Here is an 18064-nt window from a genome sequence, read left to right on the forward strand (position 1 = left end):
AACCGATTACTCATCAGAAATATTAATAAGCAGGGGCCTCCTGAAATAATAGTGAAAAAAAAATTGCCAACGCTATTTTGGCCATAGATCGTTTACTGATTTCACAATTTTGCTTACTGAAGCTTTAGTTGGCAACATCGTGAAGGAATATCGAAGAAAAGGACAGTTTCGTCCAAAATCGGGTCGTATAGTTAAGTTAACTAAGCCCCAAGTTAAAATACAATAGTATTCATAAAATTAAACTAATTGCTTGGTTTTTTTTACAGAAAAATATTTCATTAGAAATTGAAACAAATAAAATTCCAATCGATTATAATTTTTTGGAATTTTCTGTAATGATAAATAGTACTGGAGCTGAGTCAAATTTACAGGATAATAAAATTTCTGTGAAATTACCGATATTAATCGAATCCGACTTTGAAATTGATGGGTATTTTTTGCTATAAAAGAAAAACTACAGTGCAGTAAAAAATGATTGAATATTACATAAACACAAAATACCTGATTGTTTTCGTAGCTTGCAAAAACATATTCGAATTTATTAGTAGACGGTGGGGGCAGAGTAGAGTGTGATTTTGGAATCGTTGCAAAAAGGCGCAGGTGGTCTCTACTCGGCTGTAAGGCTTCAAGCTTCATGCCTTGAGGATCTGCTTTTTCAAGTTTAAATTTAACTCAATTTAGACTGAATTAGGAAAAACGTAATGGGCGAAAAGAAATATTGTTTAACTTAATCACACACTGCTCTATCCGGCTGTCTCATACTTTACAATCTGCAGTTAGGCTTTTGAAATTCTTGCATAAATAATATTCAATTATGTTTTGATGCATTTGTAGATATTAGAAGGCCAAAAAAAAAACGAAATTGTTGTTTATTTTGCCTGCAGAAAATCTTCACGGGATGTAGTAGTATTTAAAGATGAAATGGGTGAAGTAATTAGAAACTTAGATCCAATTAATTACACATACATCGTGCAAAATTTTGGTCCAAGTCCTATACAGCAATCAGTAGTAACATTCCGTATTCCACTTTTCTACGATAATATAGAATTATTTGAGCTTCGAGAATTTAAGGTTTGTAGTAAATATGAAAAAATATGAGTTTCGAACTGCATGTTAAATAAACAGTCTAGCGTTTATTGAGTAAAATATTATATTAATTAATCATATAAATATTTTAGGCTACTTTACAAAATCAAGAAATCAATTGTACACGAACTAATATTGATTATAATGCAGCAAAAATAACTAATGATATTGTAAAACGAAATTATATGTTTCCATTGAATGAAACATTATTTTTCAATTGTTCTGGAAGTGAAGGAATTATATGTACAAGCATTGTATGCGAATTTGGTTTAATGGAAAAGTATGAACAAATAGCAGATATTAAATTTTCCCTACAGTCAAAAGCTCAAAATATTGGTATAGTAAAAGCATACAAATGAAATTTACATAATATTCTGTCAATTTGTGTCCTAATGGCTCTTTAAGTACCAATTTTTTAGGCAACATACATTACATTATTGTATAGTCGTTTTAATATCGTGAAATCGCAACCTGAAAATCGAACAACTGGAAAACATGTTATTATTTTTCGTTGAACCAATGATCCACTGATAGGATGCTAGTAGTCTTTAATTTTTTCCGAATCGCATTAACTGTCTTTTAAAGAATTATTAGGTCAATTGACAGTATTAAATTTTACATTGTTTTTTTGCGATGAATGAAAAATTATTGTGGACGCATTTTTTTAGGTATAATTTTAGGTGGCAAGCAAATTTTGGAAATGGATATTTTAACAGTTGTCAGACCTTTGGTAAAAGTACATTCTGAACGGTTAGTATTTGATACCAATGTTGTTTTCATTCGATTATTTTTTCAAGTTTTTCGAAGTCTAATCGGGTTTTTCTTTTAGCGGTGGCATAGTTGTTTTTAACCTGGGAACGACTTTTATTGATCATATTCAAAGTCAAAACTATATTTGGTGGATTATTTTGGCTGTTATCGTTGGGTTATTAGTTCTGGGTGCAATTACTGCTGCTTTAATGAAGGTATTATTGAACATTGTAGTTATGACAACCCTCCCTAAAATTTTCTTGATTGATTTAGACCTAGTCCAACTACAATACAAAAAGTACTACATACAAAAAAAATCAAGCTTTTTATCCAACGTTGCCCTGGCGCACGTACCTATATCCTTAACATATACGTTGGAAAAAAAATCGTTGAAAAACAAAAAAATTAAAAAATTGCTTTCCATTAGCGAAAAACTGGGGCTACTGTTTATAAACCCTCAATTGTCTCTTTTACCAAACTTACTTTTAATAATCTTAGAAAAGGCCTCTTCAAAGTCTCAGACGCAAAGACTCAAAACAAAGTAAAAATTCATTATTATAATCTTTAAATAAAACAGAATTTAATATTTTAAAAATCACTATTCTGATTGACAACAAATTTATATATTTCCAGTATGGATTTTTCCATCGATCTCATCAAGAATTATTGCAAGCAAAATTAATCAAAGAAGATTCAAAAGAATTAGAGATTGAGGTAACTATAATACTTTCAAACTATATAATTGAATGCATTTATTATATAATTAATTCATTAATTAATTGTTTTACAGGAATTAGATATTGATTAATAAAAATGAAATTAATTAATTAATTATAAGACTGTTGTCCTAATAAAAATGGAACGAAGCTACGTTTAAATTTTTTAATTTTATACTTTTGGTAATTGTATATTTTATTTTAATAAAAATTGAATTTAAAATTAGAAAATTTTCATTTGCTGTACCTTACGAGTAGACCAACAAGGATCTGGCTGTCTTAAGCCTTTTGAAGGTACTTAACACAACGATATTTTTAGAGCATTTTATTACCTTTACGTCATACAAATTGGCTAATTTTAGGATATTTTTAGAGTATTTTATTACATTTACGTCATACAAATTGCCTAGCTGACTAGTTGACTAATCACATGACGGTCGGACTACTTTAAGGGTATCAAAACTTTAACTTTTCGAAGTAGATTTTCTTTCTAAATAATATAGTTAAAATTTGTTTCTCCATATACATTTAATTTTTGCTCTTATTTTTTAATATTTTATTTATCTTCCTGACGTTTTACAAGTCTAATATTTTTAGTCCTGTGATTGGAGATCATTTTTTAATAAACAAACATCTGTATCCTCAGTTGAATCCATACTTCAGGGGGCCTCTCTGTATATGAAATTAACTCAAATGCATTTTATTTATGAGAGTAGTAATTATTATCATTAATTTATTATAAAACATTAATTTATAATTAATAAACTTTTAACACAAAAAAAATAAGCACTAATTATATTTTTTGAATTAATTATACCTGCATACATATATTTTTGTTTTCTGTTAGGCATTTTGTTTTGCGTAGGTAAACGTATAGAGTCAAGGATTTGCATAATTTCATTTGTCCATGCATTAATCGATTTCGATCATGGAAATTATTACTAATAATGTTTTGCTTCGTTTTATTTTAATAATAATTTTCCACTAAGTTTTACAAAGAATCTTTAATTATATAATAATTTTCAATATCATAATTTTTTATTTAATGGTTTTCATACTTATTTTACTGCATTTTATCTTGCTTTTTCTTTTCTTTTCTTATGTTTTCTAGAAGTTACTTCATTATTTTTTTATGAATTTTTTCATTTATTTGTCAATTTAAACACAATAATATTTTTTTTAAAATTTGACCATCTCTTTAAAAAGCATACATAAAAAATTATAACAAAACTTCTTTCAAAAATTTTACTTTCAGCAAATATTCTAGACTGTTGGTCAGAACGGGTGTTTTGTAAAAATGATTAATACATACTCGAAATTTTGTGAGTGGCTTCCTTTTGGCGTGTCTTCCAAACTTCTCTCTACGAATTTTTTTCGAAAGAATGCTACGTTTTCAAATGAGCATGATAACGTCATATTCAAGGTATCGGCCTGATAAAGTGCAGCATGGAATTTGCCGGTTTCAAAAATAAAACGAAGCCACTCACGAAGTTTCAAGTATTTATATTAAATCATTTAACAAAACACTCTTTCTGATCCACGGTCTATTTTTGTGAAAATAATGAAGCATTTTCCTTTCACTGTCAAGTTTTCTTGTCATTTTTCTGAAAACTTTTATAAAGATAGATATTTTGATAACTTTAAAAGTTTTCGAGTGATAATCGCAGATAACAAAACGACCTTAAATGATTGTAAATAATTTATTAATGATGATTTTAATTTTTTCATAGACCACAGAATCATAAAATAATAATAAAAAAAACCCTGACCTTAAATGAGAATAAAAAAAAAAACAATTATAATTTTAAATGGTTAATTAATCGTAAGAAAAAAATAAACTTCAAACCTTTGAAAATAATCAGTTATATTCTAATGTCTTTTGAATAAAAAAAAACAAAAACAAATTAGTTTTGAAAAATATGAGCAAATTAATTATCTATTGTTTTGTCATATTACTATTATTTTCAAAAATATTTTGTCTTGATTTACGTCAAGAATCCATAATTTATGGTTTATCCACAGTTAATAATTATAACATTTCATCAAAATGCTCCAAGCAATTACAGGATTTTGTAGATGGTATTGAAAACCGTGATTTCTGGGCTTTAAAATGTAAGTTTTAATTTGTTTCCACTTAGTTTTTATGTGCTGAAATGCTTTAATTCCAGGATAATAAAAATACTTGGAAAAATTTAAACGTTTGTTTGGCGAAAAACGCGTTTTTCAAAAGCTTATATATCGAAAATGATGAGGCTCGGTAAAAAATCAAGAGTCCAAATGAGTTAAAATGATCCAGAGTGCAATATAAGTATCCAAAGTCAAAAAAAGCTTAGAATTGTCCAAAATATAATATTTAATGGCTTTCAAAATAAATTTTTGACCGGAACAACAAAATAATTTTTAGTTTCATCAATAACGAGTCTTCGACGAAAATCCGCATTTTTTTCTTGACTACTCTCTAATATTTTTCAGCGGATTCCATAAAAATCTTGAAGTGGAGTTTTTCCTGTACTAAACCGTTTTTAAGGTTTAAATCCTAGAAAAATTTTCTAAATTAAAAACTATAGTTGACGAAGCCCTTCCTATCACGTTATTGGTTCATCCTAAAAAACGAGAAAAAATTTTCTTCATAGAATTTTATCCCCAATTTGTTACTGAAGTTCTGTTTTAAACAATTTTACAATTTCGATTTCTGTTGTGATCTATATTCCAAAATTTAAAAAAATGTTTTCATAAGTTTAAGAATTCAAAAGTTATATGCATGATTACTTTTTTTTAGTACTAGATTCGAGTGGTAAACCGGATGTTGGATTTTTATGGGGTAATAATTTCTGGTTAGGAAAACAAAAATTATGTGATTATATACATAATCAATTACCATTGCCAATAAGAGATGATAATTTACTTTTAAATTATCATAATATATCGAATAATAACGATTTACCGTTCGATGTCATTTTTTTTGCTGTTTATGTTCAATCGAATTATCCATTGGTTATACCTTTCTTTAACTTTTCCAAGGTAATCAAAAAGTTAATTACATTTGGTCTAGTTCAAAAAATTAATTATATTTGGTCTAATTATCCATAAAGATTATTTATCTTGATTATTTTATAGCATAATATCACTCTTGGATTATGTTTACCATCAATTTGTAAACCGGATGAAATTCAAAATCGATTACAATTATATTTCAATGATCATAAATTAATTATTCAACAATTGTATAATGTTGAATTAAATGTACAAAAAGTGAAGCGACTACAAACATTTTATGATTGGATTGAAACAAAATTATTCAAATGCATGGCGTTAGTAAATATATTTAGGCGATATTCTCATCTACCGATCAAAAAGTGATGTAGATTTTTCTTGTTCATGCCAAAAAATGGGTATAGGTTACAGCACAACACATTTATAGTACCGGAAATCTACTAAAAATCAATAAATTTTACCACACCTGGAAAAACTAGATTTTATATATATCTGTGTATATTACACTTGTTCATCTTCGTAGATCTATAAGGGGAAAGTGCTCTATAATGATCCCTTAGGCTAAAATGATCCCTCATTGTTTTAAGTAAATCATTAAAGCTACCAAGTATATTTATCGATACATGGCTTCTACGTGATCAAATTGATATCGTTCAACAGAGACTTCATGCGATGTAATAGACTTAATTTTACTGCTTATGATCTATGGTAATACAAATTTCAACGTAAAATTTCTTCTTTTGTGTTAGTTCTCGCCGGTTGATTGTTTTACTCTTGGCTTCTGTTGATTTTTAATAATATTTTACACATTTTGATAGGCGAATAATAAATTTTAAGGTCAGTTTTTATGACGATATTCAAATATGTCGTTATGGGAAAAATGATCCCCTTTATATACGTTAAAATGATAACTATTTTGTGTGTAAAATTATAATAGGTAAAATGATCCCCCATCATGTGGCGGGTCTTGAATGTGTTGATTTAAATGATTTTACTAGTGATTTTTGTTTTCATACTAATCGTTGATGCAATGTAAAAGAACAGTTATTATTTTATGTGAACTCTTTGGTAAATGCAATGGAATCATTTTACCCACTTATTCTTACAAGGTCAGTAAAAACGACCTTTTTGAGGAATATTGAATATTTCTAAAAATTTGAACAAATCAAAAGAAACTGGCATGCCAATATTGCAACACTTGAGTAAAGAAACCAAAAATATTTCGACGTTAAACATATCTCGAATAGTTTTGCTATAAATTACATTTTTTCTTAGGGAGATCATTATAGGACACTTTCCTCTACTTAGAGATATCTTGATATATAATCCTGTTTTCCCAGGCACTTGTAAATTACTCGTTAAATGTGGGTCATGCATGAAAGTTATTTCCATAATTGACACAGTTGTTTTTATAGTGAAGTTTATGAGAATACCGCCTTAAAAAACTATTTTGAAACATTTTCTTAATAAATTTACAGTATTCAATCTATTTTAGAATAATAATTGTATGCAGTCTCTTAATGACAACTTTTGGAACAATTATTGATTTTCTTAAACAAAGAAATTATAAAAATGCAACTAAAAATTCAAGAATATTTTTATGTTTTTCATTATATTCGAATGTTAAAAGTTTAATGAGTACTGAACTTAGCGGAGATTCAATTCCATGTATCCATGGATTACGTTTTTTGGTAATGTTATGGATGTTAATTGGACATAATATACCATATTCATATGATTTTATTACTATTAAGCATGATATAAGATTACTTATCAATCAAACAATTTCCGCATTTTCCATGAATGCCGTGTATGGTATTGATATTTTCTTTTTAATAAGGTAATTTTTACGGGGAAACTTTTTGTTGAGGGGCCGGTATATATCTTGACAACTTATTTTATCAAGGGCAGAAACTTGAGAGGCAGTTCTCATTGTTAGGACTACCTCGTTGGGCGTTGATTTTGATTTACACGGTAGAAATATGTCAATTGAGAGTGATTTTTCGCAAAGAAACCCCATTAGCTTTCAGATTACAGGAAAAATCATAAATTTTAGTTTTTAAACAACATCGAAGTTTGGTAAAGTAATTTAAGCAACTCAAATTTTTGCCCTCGATAATAGTTATTTACGATACTAGTGGGATAACAGCATCATTAACGTACGCATGCGAAATTTGCACAACGAGGGCGTAGCACGGGTTGGACAGCCATAGAAGTACGTTAATAATGCATTATCACTGCACGTATATCGTACAAAACTTGATCTACGCCTCTAAAATGTGAAAATAAACGATAATTGTTATTTAAAATTTGTCATAACTTATTGAGAAAATTAAAAATTGCTATATAGTAACTTATTGTTACTTTGCATTTTGGCAGTAATTTGGAGTGTGGTAAAAAAGTCATTACGATACAAGTGCGGTAATGAACTTTTTTCCCACGCATACTAAGTGAGAAAAGTACTTCTTCTGCGGGCGTAGATAAAAAAATTAATATAATGTAAATACACTGGCCACAGATGTACGATAATTTAGCTTTTACAGTTAAAAATATTCATGTTTTTCCAATTTTTAGTGGTTTTTTACTTGGTTACATGTTTTATAAAAATCAAAGTACTCGAATTGGAGATCAAACTTATACAATCAAAAGACAAATCAAAGAATTTTATCTTTTTTTATTTTTTAGATATATACGGTAAGTAATATTTTCATTAATTTATTGAAAATTATTTCAAATCTTTTTCCAAAATTATTCAATAAAAGAAAAAGAAACAAAACATCTATAGTGGAAATTAAAATTGCGCTCGGCGTTAGAAGTTCCATCCGCAGTGTTTCCTCTGATTGAATTAGCCTTGTGATATTTCTTTGTTCAAAAATTGAAAATAGCAAATTAATTAATATCAAATTTTTAATTTTAGTTTTACGCCCGTACTCTTAATTACAATCATCATATTTACATCAATTTCTGAATATTATAAAATTTCACAATTAATCGAATCAGTCGAATTATTTTACGAAAAATGTACAGAAAATTGGTGGAAAAATTTACTTTACATAAGTAATTTTGATCGTTTTGAGAATATATGTTTGACTTGGACCTGGTATATGTCCATTGATTTACAATTTTTTATAATTGGAAATATTTTGTTGTTATTTTCAATACGGTAAGTATTAAGCACGAAATTATGCCTGGAGAAAGTATTGAACCATGACTAACGGTATTAATTGTTAATACTAATGTTTTTAGTTATTTTTCTAAAATTTTAATAATTATTTTTGGATTAATTTTTGGTTCTGGTTTATTATCAGCATATTTAGCACATATATATAATTTTATACCGGGGTAAGTTAATTTTCAATAGTCTTTCGAGAATGCGATTGTCCAAGTGCCCATCCACATGCATTGCAGAGTAGAGTGAGTTTTTCATTCAGCTTGAGCACCTGAGACAAGTTTAATGTCTGCGTAAGATGTGCGCCTACACACCCAACATTTTTGCTCGATGTATCTTTATCGATAAAAGTTATTTTTCGAGTTTCAAGCATAAGTCAACTTAAAAAAGACATTTTTTTTTATAAACATTTTTTCTAATAAAATCAATTGTACTTTTTTGTTTTTGCAATTAGCTACACAGCAATTTCTAGAGGAGTATTAATCAATGAAAATATATGAAGATTGACATCGGGGTAAATCTAGAAAAATCTAGAAACAATAATTACCTACAATTTTAGAGACAAAAGTAAACATTGAGAGTTCATAAAAGCTAAGAAGGATAGTAAATAATAAGTGTATTGATATTACCAAAATATTGTTTGCATTGACATATGACATTTTAATCACAGTACTTTACAAAAACAAGATAAAATCCCATCTATTGTTCTTTCACCCATTGTGTTCGTCTAAATGACAAATTATTTTTACCATTCATTATTTATCTAAACATTTAAAAATAAATTTTCGTTTGCTTATAGATACAATAATGTCTTATTTGCATTGCAACTTATGTATTTAAAACCATGGGTACGTATTGGACCATATCTTGTAGGTATTTTAACTGGATATTATGCTTTCAAGATAAATGGATCATTGAAAATAAATCAGGTATAGTAATAAACTTACTCGAGCATTAAGTAATCCTGTAGGAATAATTCCAGAAGAATCGTGAAAGTTGTTCTCAACGATACGATAATTTACCTGCCAACGTATGCTTTTCTTCTGCCAATGCAAAAACAAATGTTGTACTTTTTCTGCCACTCCTACATATACATAAATGCTTTCTTTTAAGAAAATTAATGCTTTTCTACAGTCGAAAAATCTATCAAGGTATATCAAGGTAAACTAAGTTTAATCCCAAGTTTGTAATGCTTAAAAATATTAATGCTACGAACTAAATTTTGGTATAGGAGTTCTTAAAGTCACCTAATTAGCCAATATCCGGTTGTCTGTATGTCTGTCTGTCGTCTGTCTGTCATCACGATAACTCAAAAACGAAAAAAAATATCAAGTTGAAATTTTTACACCGTGCGATAGGTCAATTGGGTCTTGGGACCGTAGAATCCATCTTGTAAACTATTAGAGATAGAACAAAAGTTTAAATGTAAAAAATGTTCCTTATAACGAACTTTTGTTTAAAACATTTTCTTATTTACATCACTGTTTATCTACCCACGAGGGCGAAAATTAGATGCAAATTTTATAATATGTATTATATGGGAATATCACTGTCTTTACATAGTATTTCAATAATTAACTCAGTCAATTGTTTATTTTCACTTGTTCATATCTATTTTCAGATTTTTCTACGAGCGTATTGGATATTTTTCATATTACTCCATATAACTGTCTTATCTGATACATATAGTTCTTATACAACATTAACATTATTTTGGCTACTTCGTATAGGATTTGCACGTACAATTTGGGCCTTAGTTTGGGCTATGTTTTTAATTATATGTATAACAAATAATGCTAAAAATGTGAATACGATTTTATCATATAAAATGTTTATTCCATTAAGTCGATTGACATTTTCAATGTATTTAATTAATCCGTTTATAATAATTATGGTGAATCGAACTTTTTTGGATGGTTTAACATATAACCCTTTGAGCTATGTAAGTATTTCAAAGAATCAAAAAATTTCTTTAGCAAGTTATAATATATGTCATAAATCATCTTAAATTTATAGTTCCTAGCCTAAACTTTGTCTATAATTCATCATTGAAATCAAAAAACTGATTATAAACAGTTGGATATTATAGATATAGTATTTTATAGTCATGTAGAAGCCTTCGATGTATTTAGGACCATAATATTCCTCTACCTAAGGTTACTACTACCACAATTTCAAAGATATTTTCTAAAATACGTCCGTTGCAAACAATTGGTCTTAAAAGTTGTTTTTAAAAAAAATCTCTCGAAAAATTTTTTAGTTATAGTCTACTAATACATTTAACAGAAGCAAAAAAGTTCCAACTTTGACAGCCTTTATCTATTTTACTGGATTGACAAAAAAGTAAAATTTAGAAATTCTCAAAGGGACAGTTATTTTTAGCATCTATCAAAAATTTTATTACATATTTTATAGAAAATTGGGTCTACGAATGAATTATACACTAAATATTTCCTTGTTATATAATTTTATTTCTTTTTAGGTAATTATTGGAATTATGACAACATTATTTACAATAATTTTTGGATTTATTTTCTCAATGTTAATTGAAACACCTGTATATAAATTAACACAATTAATTTTCTTAAATTTTAAAATTAAAAGCATAAAAAATGATATTAGCGTTAAGAAAAATAAATAATATCAATCGTAATTTTCAGTTTCAATTTGTATAAATTTCCAATTTCCTACCTACTGATAATATCAGCTTATTTTCAGAGCAACAAGACTTACGTAGAAAAATGAATTTTTTTCAGAAGTTAGATGGACCCGGCTTTTAGAAACCTAGGAATATAAAATTTTGCTAGAATTTTTATTCTGAGTATTATTGATGAGTTTTTCATTTAGAAGGATCAATATTATTTTTCACGCACGTCTGGATAGTTAAACTAGAAAGAAAAAATGTGTTTACCAAATTTAGCTTGGCGTCACGTGTGTGGTCCTGATTATCTATATATTTGTGTGGTCCTAATTATTTTTACAACAGTGTTTTGATTTTTATCAACAAAAAAAAAACCAGTTCATTTTAGATAACATCGAGTTCATTTAAACATTACTTATTTTAAGACTCCTTCATTAATTTTTATGATTTATAGCAAAAAATATAAGAATTAATTTGTAATATTCGCCATTGTGTCATTATTGAAATTACACTTACTAATTTATTTAAACGATTTTTTTTCTGCTAATATTTACAATTCGATGATATCATGAATTGTTTATAAAGCAATTTAAGTTTGTATTACAAAGACAATTTTCAAGCCAGGCAGTAAAGCCAGCGATTCAAGACAGCTCAAATTACTACGCCTATGTCATTACGATCATACTGTCTTAAATTTAATATCTGCGTGTAGGTAGGATTGGGTTAATGTAAAGCCAGGAAAATAAATCAAGCCAATATGATAAAATACTTTCTTTCAAACACTTGTGTCGAGTATCTGGGACAAAATAGACAAAAAAATCGCTTAAAAAATGTAATATACATATATTGTAAGAAAAAATTAGCTTTCAAGCTCTTACTAAAACTTGATCTGGAAAGTTAGCATAAATGCAGAAGCTTAGCTTTTTTAAGTATTAATTTAGTTTCACCTGGTCTGGTGTCTATGCCTTTCAAATTTTGCAAGTTAAGTTTGATCCAGTTTCTGATTTTCAATTGAGCAAAATCTCCCTAGGCGCCCTGAAAATCTATAAATAAAGACGTTTTTTAAGTCTTCCTTATAGTCGATCTTCGAGTTTCGAAATAACCACTAGATTGCAAAATGTGAAAATTTGAACAACCCTTGTACATAATGTTGAGAATTAAATGCCATGCTTTAAGGGGTATGTTTTAAAATTTCTTTGAGATTTGCTTTTTTTTTTTGAAAACTAAAAACATACAGAGGATAGAGATGCTTTTAATTTCGGTTCAATAAAATTATAAAGATATAATAATTAGCATGTTTAAAAGAACATAAATTATGATGTATTACCCGTATGATTTATTCAATTATTAAGCGTAAAAAAAAGTTATTTTATTAATAATCGATCTCTTGTTTACATCAGGGAACCATTAATTACCTGCACAACGCACGATATTATTTGTTTATAAACCACTCTCAGTAATTTTTTTTGTACATTTTTTATGACCAATGACGTCCGATTTAAAGTTCATTTTTTTAATGAGATAATTATAATATGAATTTATTTTGAATCTGTAAATTTTGCAGCAAGAGTTTGCCCTAGAAAAGTTTTGATAGTAAAGCCCTTTTACTTTCCCCATTGATCGAATTTATTTTCAAAGATTATTTTATAAAATCTGAGGTTCTTAGGGGAAATGAATTTCGTTAATTTACAATTTATTGTAAAAAATACATTGATTTTAATTTTTTGCCTCGACAAATGTATGGTTTCGTTTAAAAACTGCTTTTTTTGTAAGAAATGTTGCAAACACTCCTCATTTAAATAAATTGTGGTGTTAAATAAAAATAAGTTTTTTAAGGGAATATTTGGCCTTTGCATTTCTCTTCTATCTGTAAAGTCACGGCCTTAAAAGTCATATGCCCCGCATTTATTCGTAATGTGGAAAATATCGAACAATTATTTAAAAGATGAACTTATTTAGAAATTAAATAAGTTGAAAAGAGCAAATTTTTATTCTACAACGTAAGAAAATGTAGATGAAAAACAGGTTCTGTTAATATTTCAAGGAGTTCTTACTTTTGCGTCAATACAGATTTTAAATTGATTTTTGAAAACCTTTGACTTTTCATTTCTCAATCAATGTCTTTAACAGAATTTTCCAATTATGTAAATATGCGTTGTTAAATCTGTTTAAAATCACCAACTCTGGTTTTAAAACTGGAGACACCGACTCAATAGTTCAAACCATTTGTTACTTATTAATTTAATTGATGGTCAAAATTAACTGATGGAAAATGATAGTTAAAGCGCTGGGCTTCGGGGTTTCGTAGAAGGGCGATTTTAATAAATTGCAACAGGCTTAATTTTATTTTTATTAAGGTATATTTTTTCCTTAGTTATTTTCGAACCGAAAATTATAAGCCCATACTTTTATCACGGCTCCAAATAACTACAATACGCCAATATCATCTCCTATCAACCAATGGTCATTTGAAATAATGGTTCGCATACATGTAACGAGTGATTTAGAATTTTGTGTCATTTATCTCCAAGTCTATTCGATGTAATTTATCAAAATAATGACTTTACACATTTAAAATTCTAGCAAACTACAATTAACGATTTTTTAAAACATGTGATGTGTTATTTATCAAGGATTTTTTACAATAAATTGCGAATATATTGATTTCCATTAATCCATTAGATCAGTTGTAAAATTTTTATTTAAGATTAATAAATTAAATATAAAATTTAGTTAAATATGTAAGCAGGGACGGCCTTAGTAATTTTTAAAATAGGTTCTAGATTTCATTATAACACTCTCTTTAATGTACGATGACTCATTCGTAATTGGAGGTCATGAAGTGTTGTTCTTGATAAACTCATAGAATCTACAACAAAGATTGATTTTTTTAATCAAAGGATGTTTTATTCGAAAATTAGGAAAAATTCATGTTGCCCCGTTTCACGGTTAACGATGTTCTGGATAATGTCAAAGATATTGTGTGTCATACTGGGATACCTGTTTAAAACACAGGTAAATCAGGATCAGTTCAAGGGGCAGGCAAAACTTTGTTCTCTTATCTCAAAACATAAGCTATTGTATGGGATAGTATCCAAAGATAATCCAAAACTCTTCATATCTCGTTGATGACAATAATTAGGCAGAAAAAGAATGTAATTTAGCGATAACAGGTCTTGTAGAATTATATTTTTTCATTTTACCGTTTTGAAATAAAAAATTAACTGATATAAAAAAATTATGAAAATTACAATAATTATTAATTTAATACTTCTTATTATTTAATCACAAACACAAAGCAAAAATATGATAAATTAATATAAAATGTAAATTGATGTTGCACTTTTGTTTATAAAAACAGTTTTTATTAATCATTCCTAATTATCTACCTGCTTCCTAGTTTATTAAATATAACACATATATATGTGAGATGTAATATATGTCTTTTCTATGATTACATAAATTAAATAATATTTTTGTAAAAATTACATTGTAAAATGAAGGTTAAGGCTATTACTGTATTATGTATATTATTTTAAATTAAAAAATGTTAATTTTATAATTTTGGAAAATGTAATTATTTTTCTGCTAGAAATAATAAAGTTGTTCCAAAAAGGCAATCCAAAAAAACATAGTCTTTTTGTCTAAAAAAATGTAAAGACCTTATAAGATGAGTAGTTATTCATCTTAGAGGATATCGAGTGATATCTATCTCAAAAAATCGTGGTTCCTATTTATAAAGTGTTACCCATAAAATTTCCTATCCTTTAAGGTAGTTTCTCAAAAATTGAATGTGTGATCATACTTGAGGCTTCTGTTTCGAGTTTTATTTATAAATTCTGTTAGAATTTGGGAAAATTCGACAATAATTAAGAGTAAGTTTTGTCGTTAAACTTACACCATTGTTTTTGAAATATTGATGCCTGTGAATGGATTTAGAGAAAATCCCTTATAGAACTTTAAATATATGTCATGGAAAAGCGAGTGTTGTTTGCAATTATTTTCTTTATAGAAACATTTGAGTTGCTTTAACTAATGAATATTAGTTTTCCAAAACTACTTACGAAAATAAGCCTTTTAACAGCTCAACGAAAACTTTAACAGCCCAAATCTATAAATTTCACACTGAAAGGGGTATTCAAAAAGTTCTTGTACAGGGCATTAATGAGAATGCGTATACACGATTTTAGGATTTTCATAAGAAAACCAGATTTTTTGATCCTTTCCGAGGAACGTCCTTAAGAAATTTGATAAAAATCCAGAACAATCGTATATATTTCTGATTTTGACAAAACTTGCAAAAGGTGACTTTGATGGACTGAACAATAAGTCGAGTAGTAATTGATATATCATTTCAATTACTACTCGACATATCGCTTTTGCAAAGGATTTCAGGTGATATTTCAAAAATTAGAGATTAATCATTAGATTAACCCGATTTATGTATTTCTTGGTCAGTCAAATCTGGGTAAGTGAGAACTGGATAAATGAGAAAACTCTATAAGTGAGAGTAATAGCCAGGACCCGTCATTTTAAGCTCACAAACCCTCTATTAGCGATAAAACAGAAACCTCTGTAAGAGAGAGTCGCTTTTTCCTCATGGACCTCCGTAAGTGAGACTGCTACTTATCTATACCTCTATAAGCGACAGTCGAGCTTTATTTATTCATATTATTTAGGAGGAACTAAAGCTACAATAAAAATATAATTACTATACATTTATTTCATTCGTAGTTGCTGTGACTTGTTATTGATGCGTACCTCTATAAGATAGAAACGCTACCCATGTACCTGCACTAGCGAGAAACTCGGGTTGTGAGAAACCTCTATAAGCGAGTATGAGATTCAGCTCCCTTGAACTCTCGTTTATCCAGGTTTGACTATATACGAAATGTTTTTAAATTCCATAAAGTATTTTTTTTTTTTTTTTGATATCTTAAAGATGCCAGTCGACACCAGAAATAAATTATTTTTTAAAATAAAGCACAATTGTGACCTATACTAACCATAAAAATAGTAGAATTCGTATAATATTGAATTTTTTTATCTGATTCGAAACATATACTTACAATCTATGTCGGGAAATTTTCCTCGATTTAATGACGTATTATGTAATAATTATATGCTGCTATTTCAATCATTAGGCATATCTAATCAATTGTTAGAATGCATTCCGTTTCAATAAAAAATGTGTACAAACTGAAATCAAGCTTTGGAAGAAACAAAAGTTTATAGTAATGAAGTGAAAATTTCTTTTGGCGAGTTGAGCACTTTTTTGGGTGAACAAAAAGCATGGAACTCCCGTGGCCCGCAAGCGTCATGCTCCATACTTGAGCACACTTAGTTCTAGGATGAATGACCGCTTGAAAGCACTGTGTGTGCTGTTGCATTAATTAAAAAAAAAAAATTTATTTCAAAGTATTAAATTTTCTTAAACTTTTGACTTCCGTCGATAGTCCCCATGACTGACTTTTTTTTTTAATCTGATTTTTATTTTTTGAGGATAAGTTTTAATATTCTCAGAAATAAGTTTTGGAATTTCAGTTCAAAACATATATTATATATTTTTCATTCTATTCCAATTTCATTATATTCCTGTTTTGGGGAATGCCAAAATTTAACATTAGGAGAGTGACACAATTTGTTTTCACCGATTTATTTTTCCTCAATTTATTCAATTTTCTACCAGTTATAATATTTTTCTTTAAAAATAATTAGATATTGTACGGAACCTTCCACTTCTACTAAAATTTCATACTTGTTCGAACTTATTTAGGAATAATTAAATAAATTATTGTTATATAAGAGAATATAATTGTTAAAATCATATTAGATTTGAAAAATTATCTCAACTATGCGCATATTTCCATACTTAATTCTTTCGTCTATATACACAAACAGTTAGAGGCAATACGTCTTAAAAACTACTATTTTTATCATAATTATCCCGTTGAAAAACCGGACGGGATAAATTTATTTTAAAATCTGAGATATTTTCCTATGTATTTACTGCACTAGCAAAGACAGTGTTATTTTAAAGATTTAAAAAATTGCATAGTTTAACACGTTGCACGGAATCTAATGAGTTTTTCTTCACCTCCAATTTCACGAAATATTTGGTAAAATAAGTATTTTTTGCAGTAAATAAAAACAAATTAAAGTCTGTAGAATTCTATTTTGGCAGATCTACAACGTAATGCGAAATTTTGATGAAAATTTTTGATGTTTTAATTTTGGTGCAGATATATCATGCATATCATCGCATTTTTTGCATTTAGTATTGTTTTTGCAATGAGTTTCTTATCTTGAGCGCCTGTCAAGGTCTTTCCAAGAAAATAACGAAATTAAGTCTGTAATGTAAGATATCTGTGGATAACAAAAAGAGTACTTTGTTCCAGGTAAACTTTAGGTATGTGAAAGTGTAACTATGGGTGCTGTGGGAATAACAGGTGCATTTGATGACTGGTCGAATAGTTTTTGAGATATGGACTAAAATGGATCAAAATATTGCTATATCTCAGAAACTCGGCATCCAATCATTAAATAAACCTGATTTTTATACTTTTTGGATCAAAATAACCCCTTCCACCAAGTTTCATCAAATTCCATAACAAAAAATTTTTTTGCGTTTTTTTCGATTTTTTCAAAGGGCCCTTAAAAAAATTGCAAAAAATCGAGAAATTTTTGTTACCTCCAATTTCGATAAAA

At 28.0% G+C, this 18064-nt stretch overlaps 1 protein-coding gene across 1 annotated transcript; it reads left to right on the forward strand.

Moving 5' to 3' along the window:
- Positions 1–310: 310 nt before the first annotated feature.
- LOC123300827 lies at positions 311–2704 on the forward strand. The gene is made up of 7 exons (XM_044883474.1): positions 311–430; positions 885–1071; positions 1179–1422; positions 1755–1836; positions 1916–2051; positions 2470–2550; positions 2627–2704. Exons 1-7 carry the CDS (start codon positions 336–338, stop codon positions 2642–2644), a joined length of 843 nt encoding a protein of 280 aa, XP_044739409.1. The 5' UTR covers positions 311–335; the 3' UTR covers positions 2645–2704.
- The last annotated feature ends 15360 nt before the right edge of the window (positions 2705–18064 follow it).

Source organism: Chrysoperla carnea, chromosome 5 (genome assembly GCF_905475395.1).
Source record: "Chrysoperla carnea chromosome 5, inChrCarn1.1, whole genome shotgun sequence".
NCBI lineage: Eukaryota > Metazoa > Arthropoda > Insecta > Neuroptera > Chrysopidae > Chrysoperla > Chrysoperla carnea.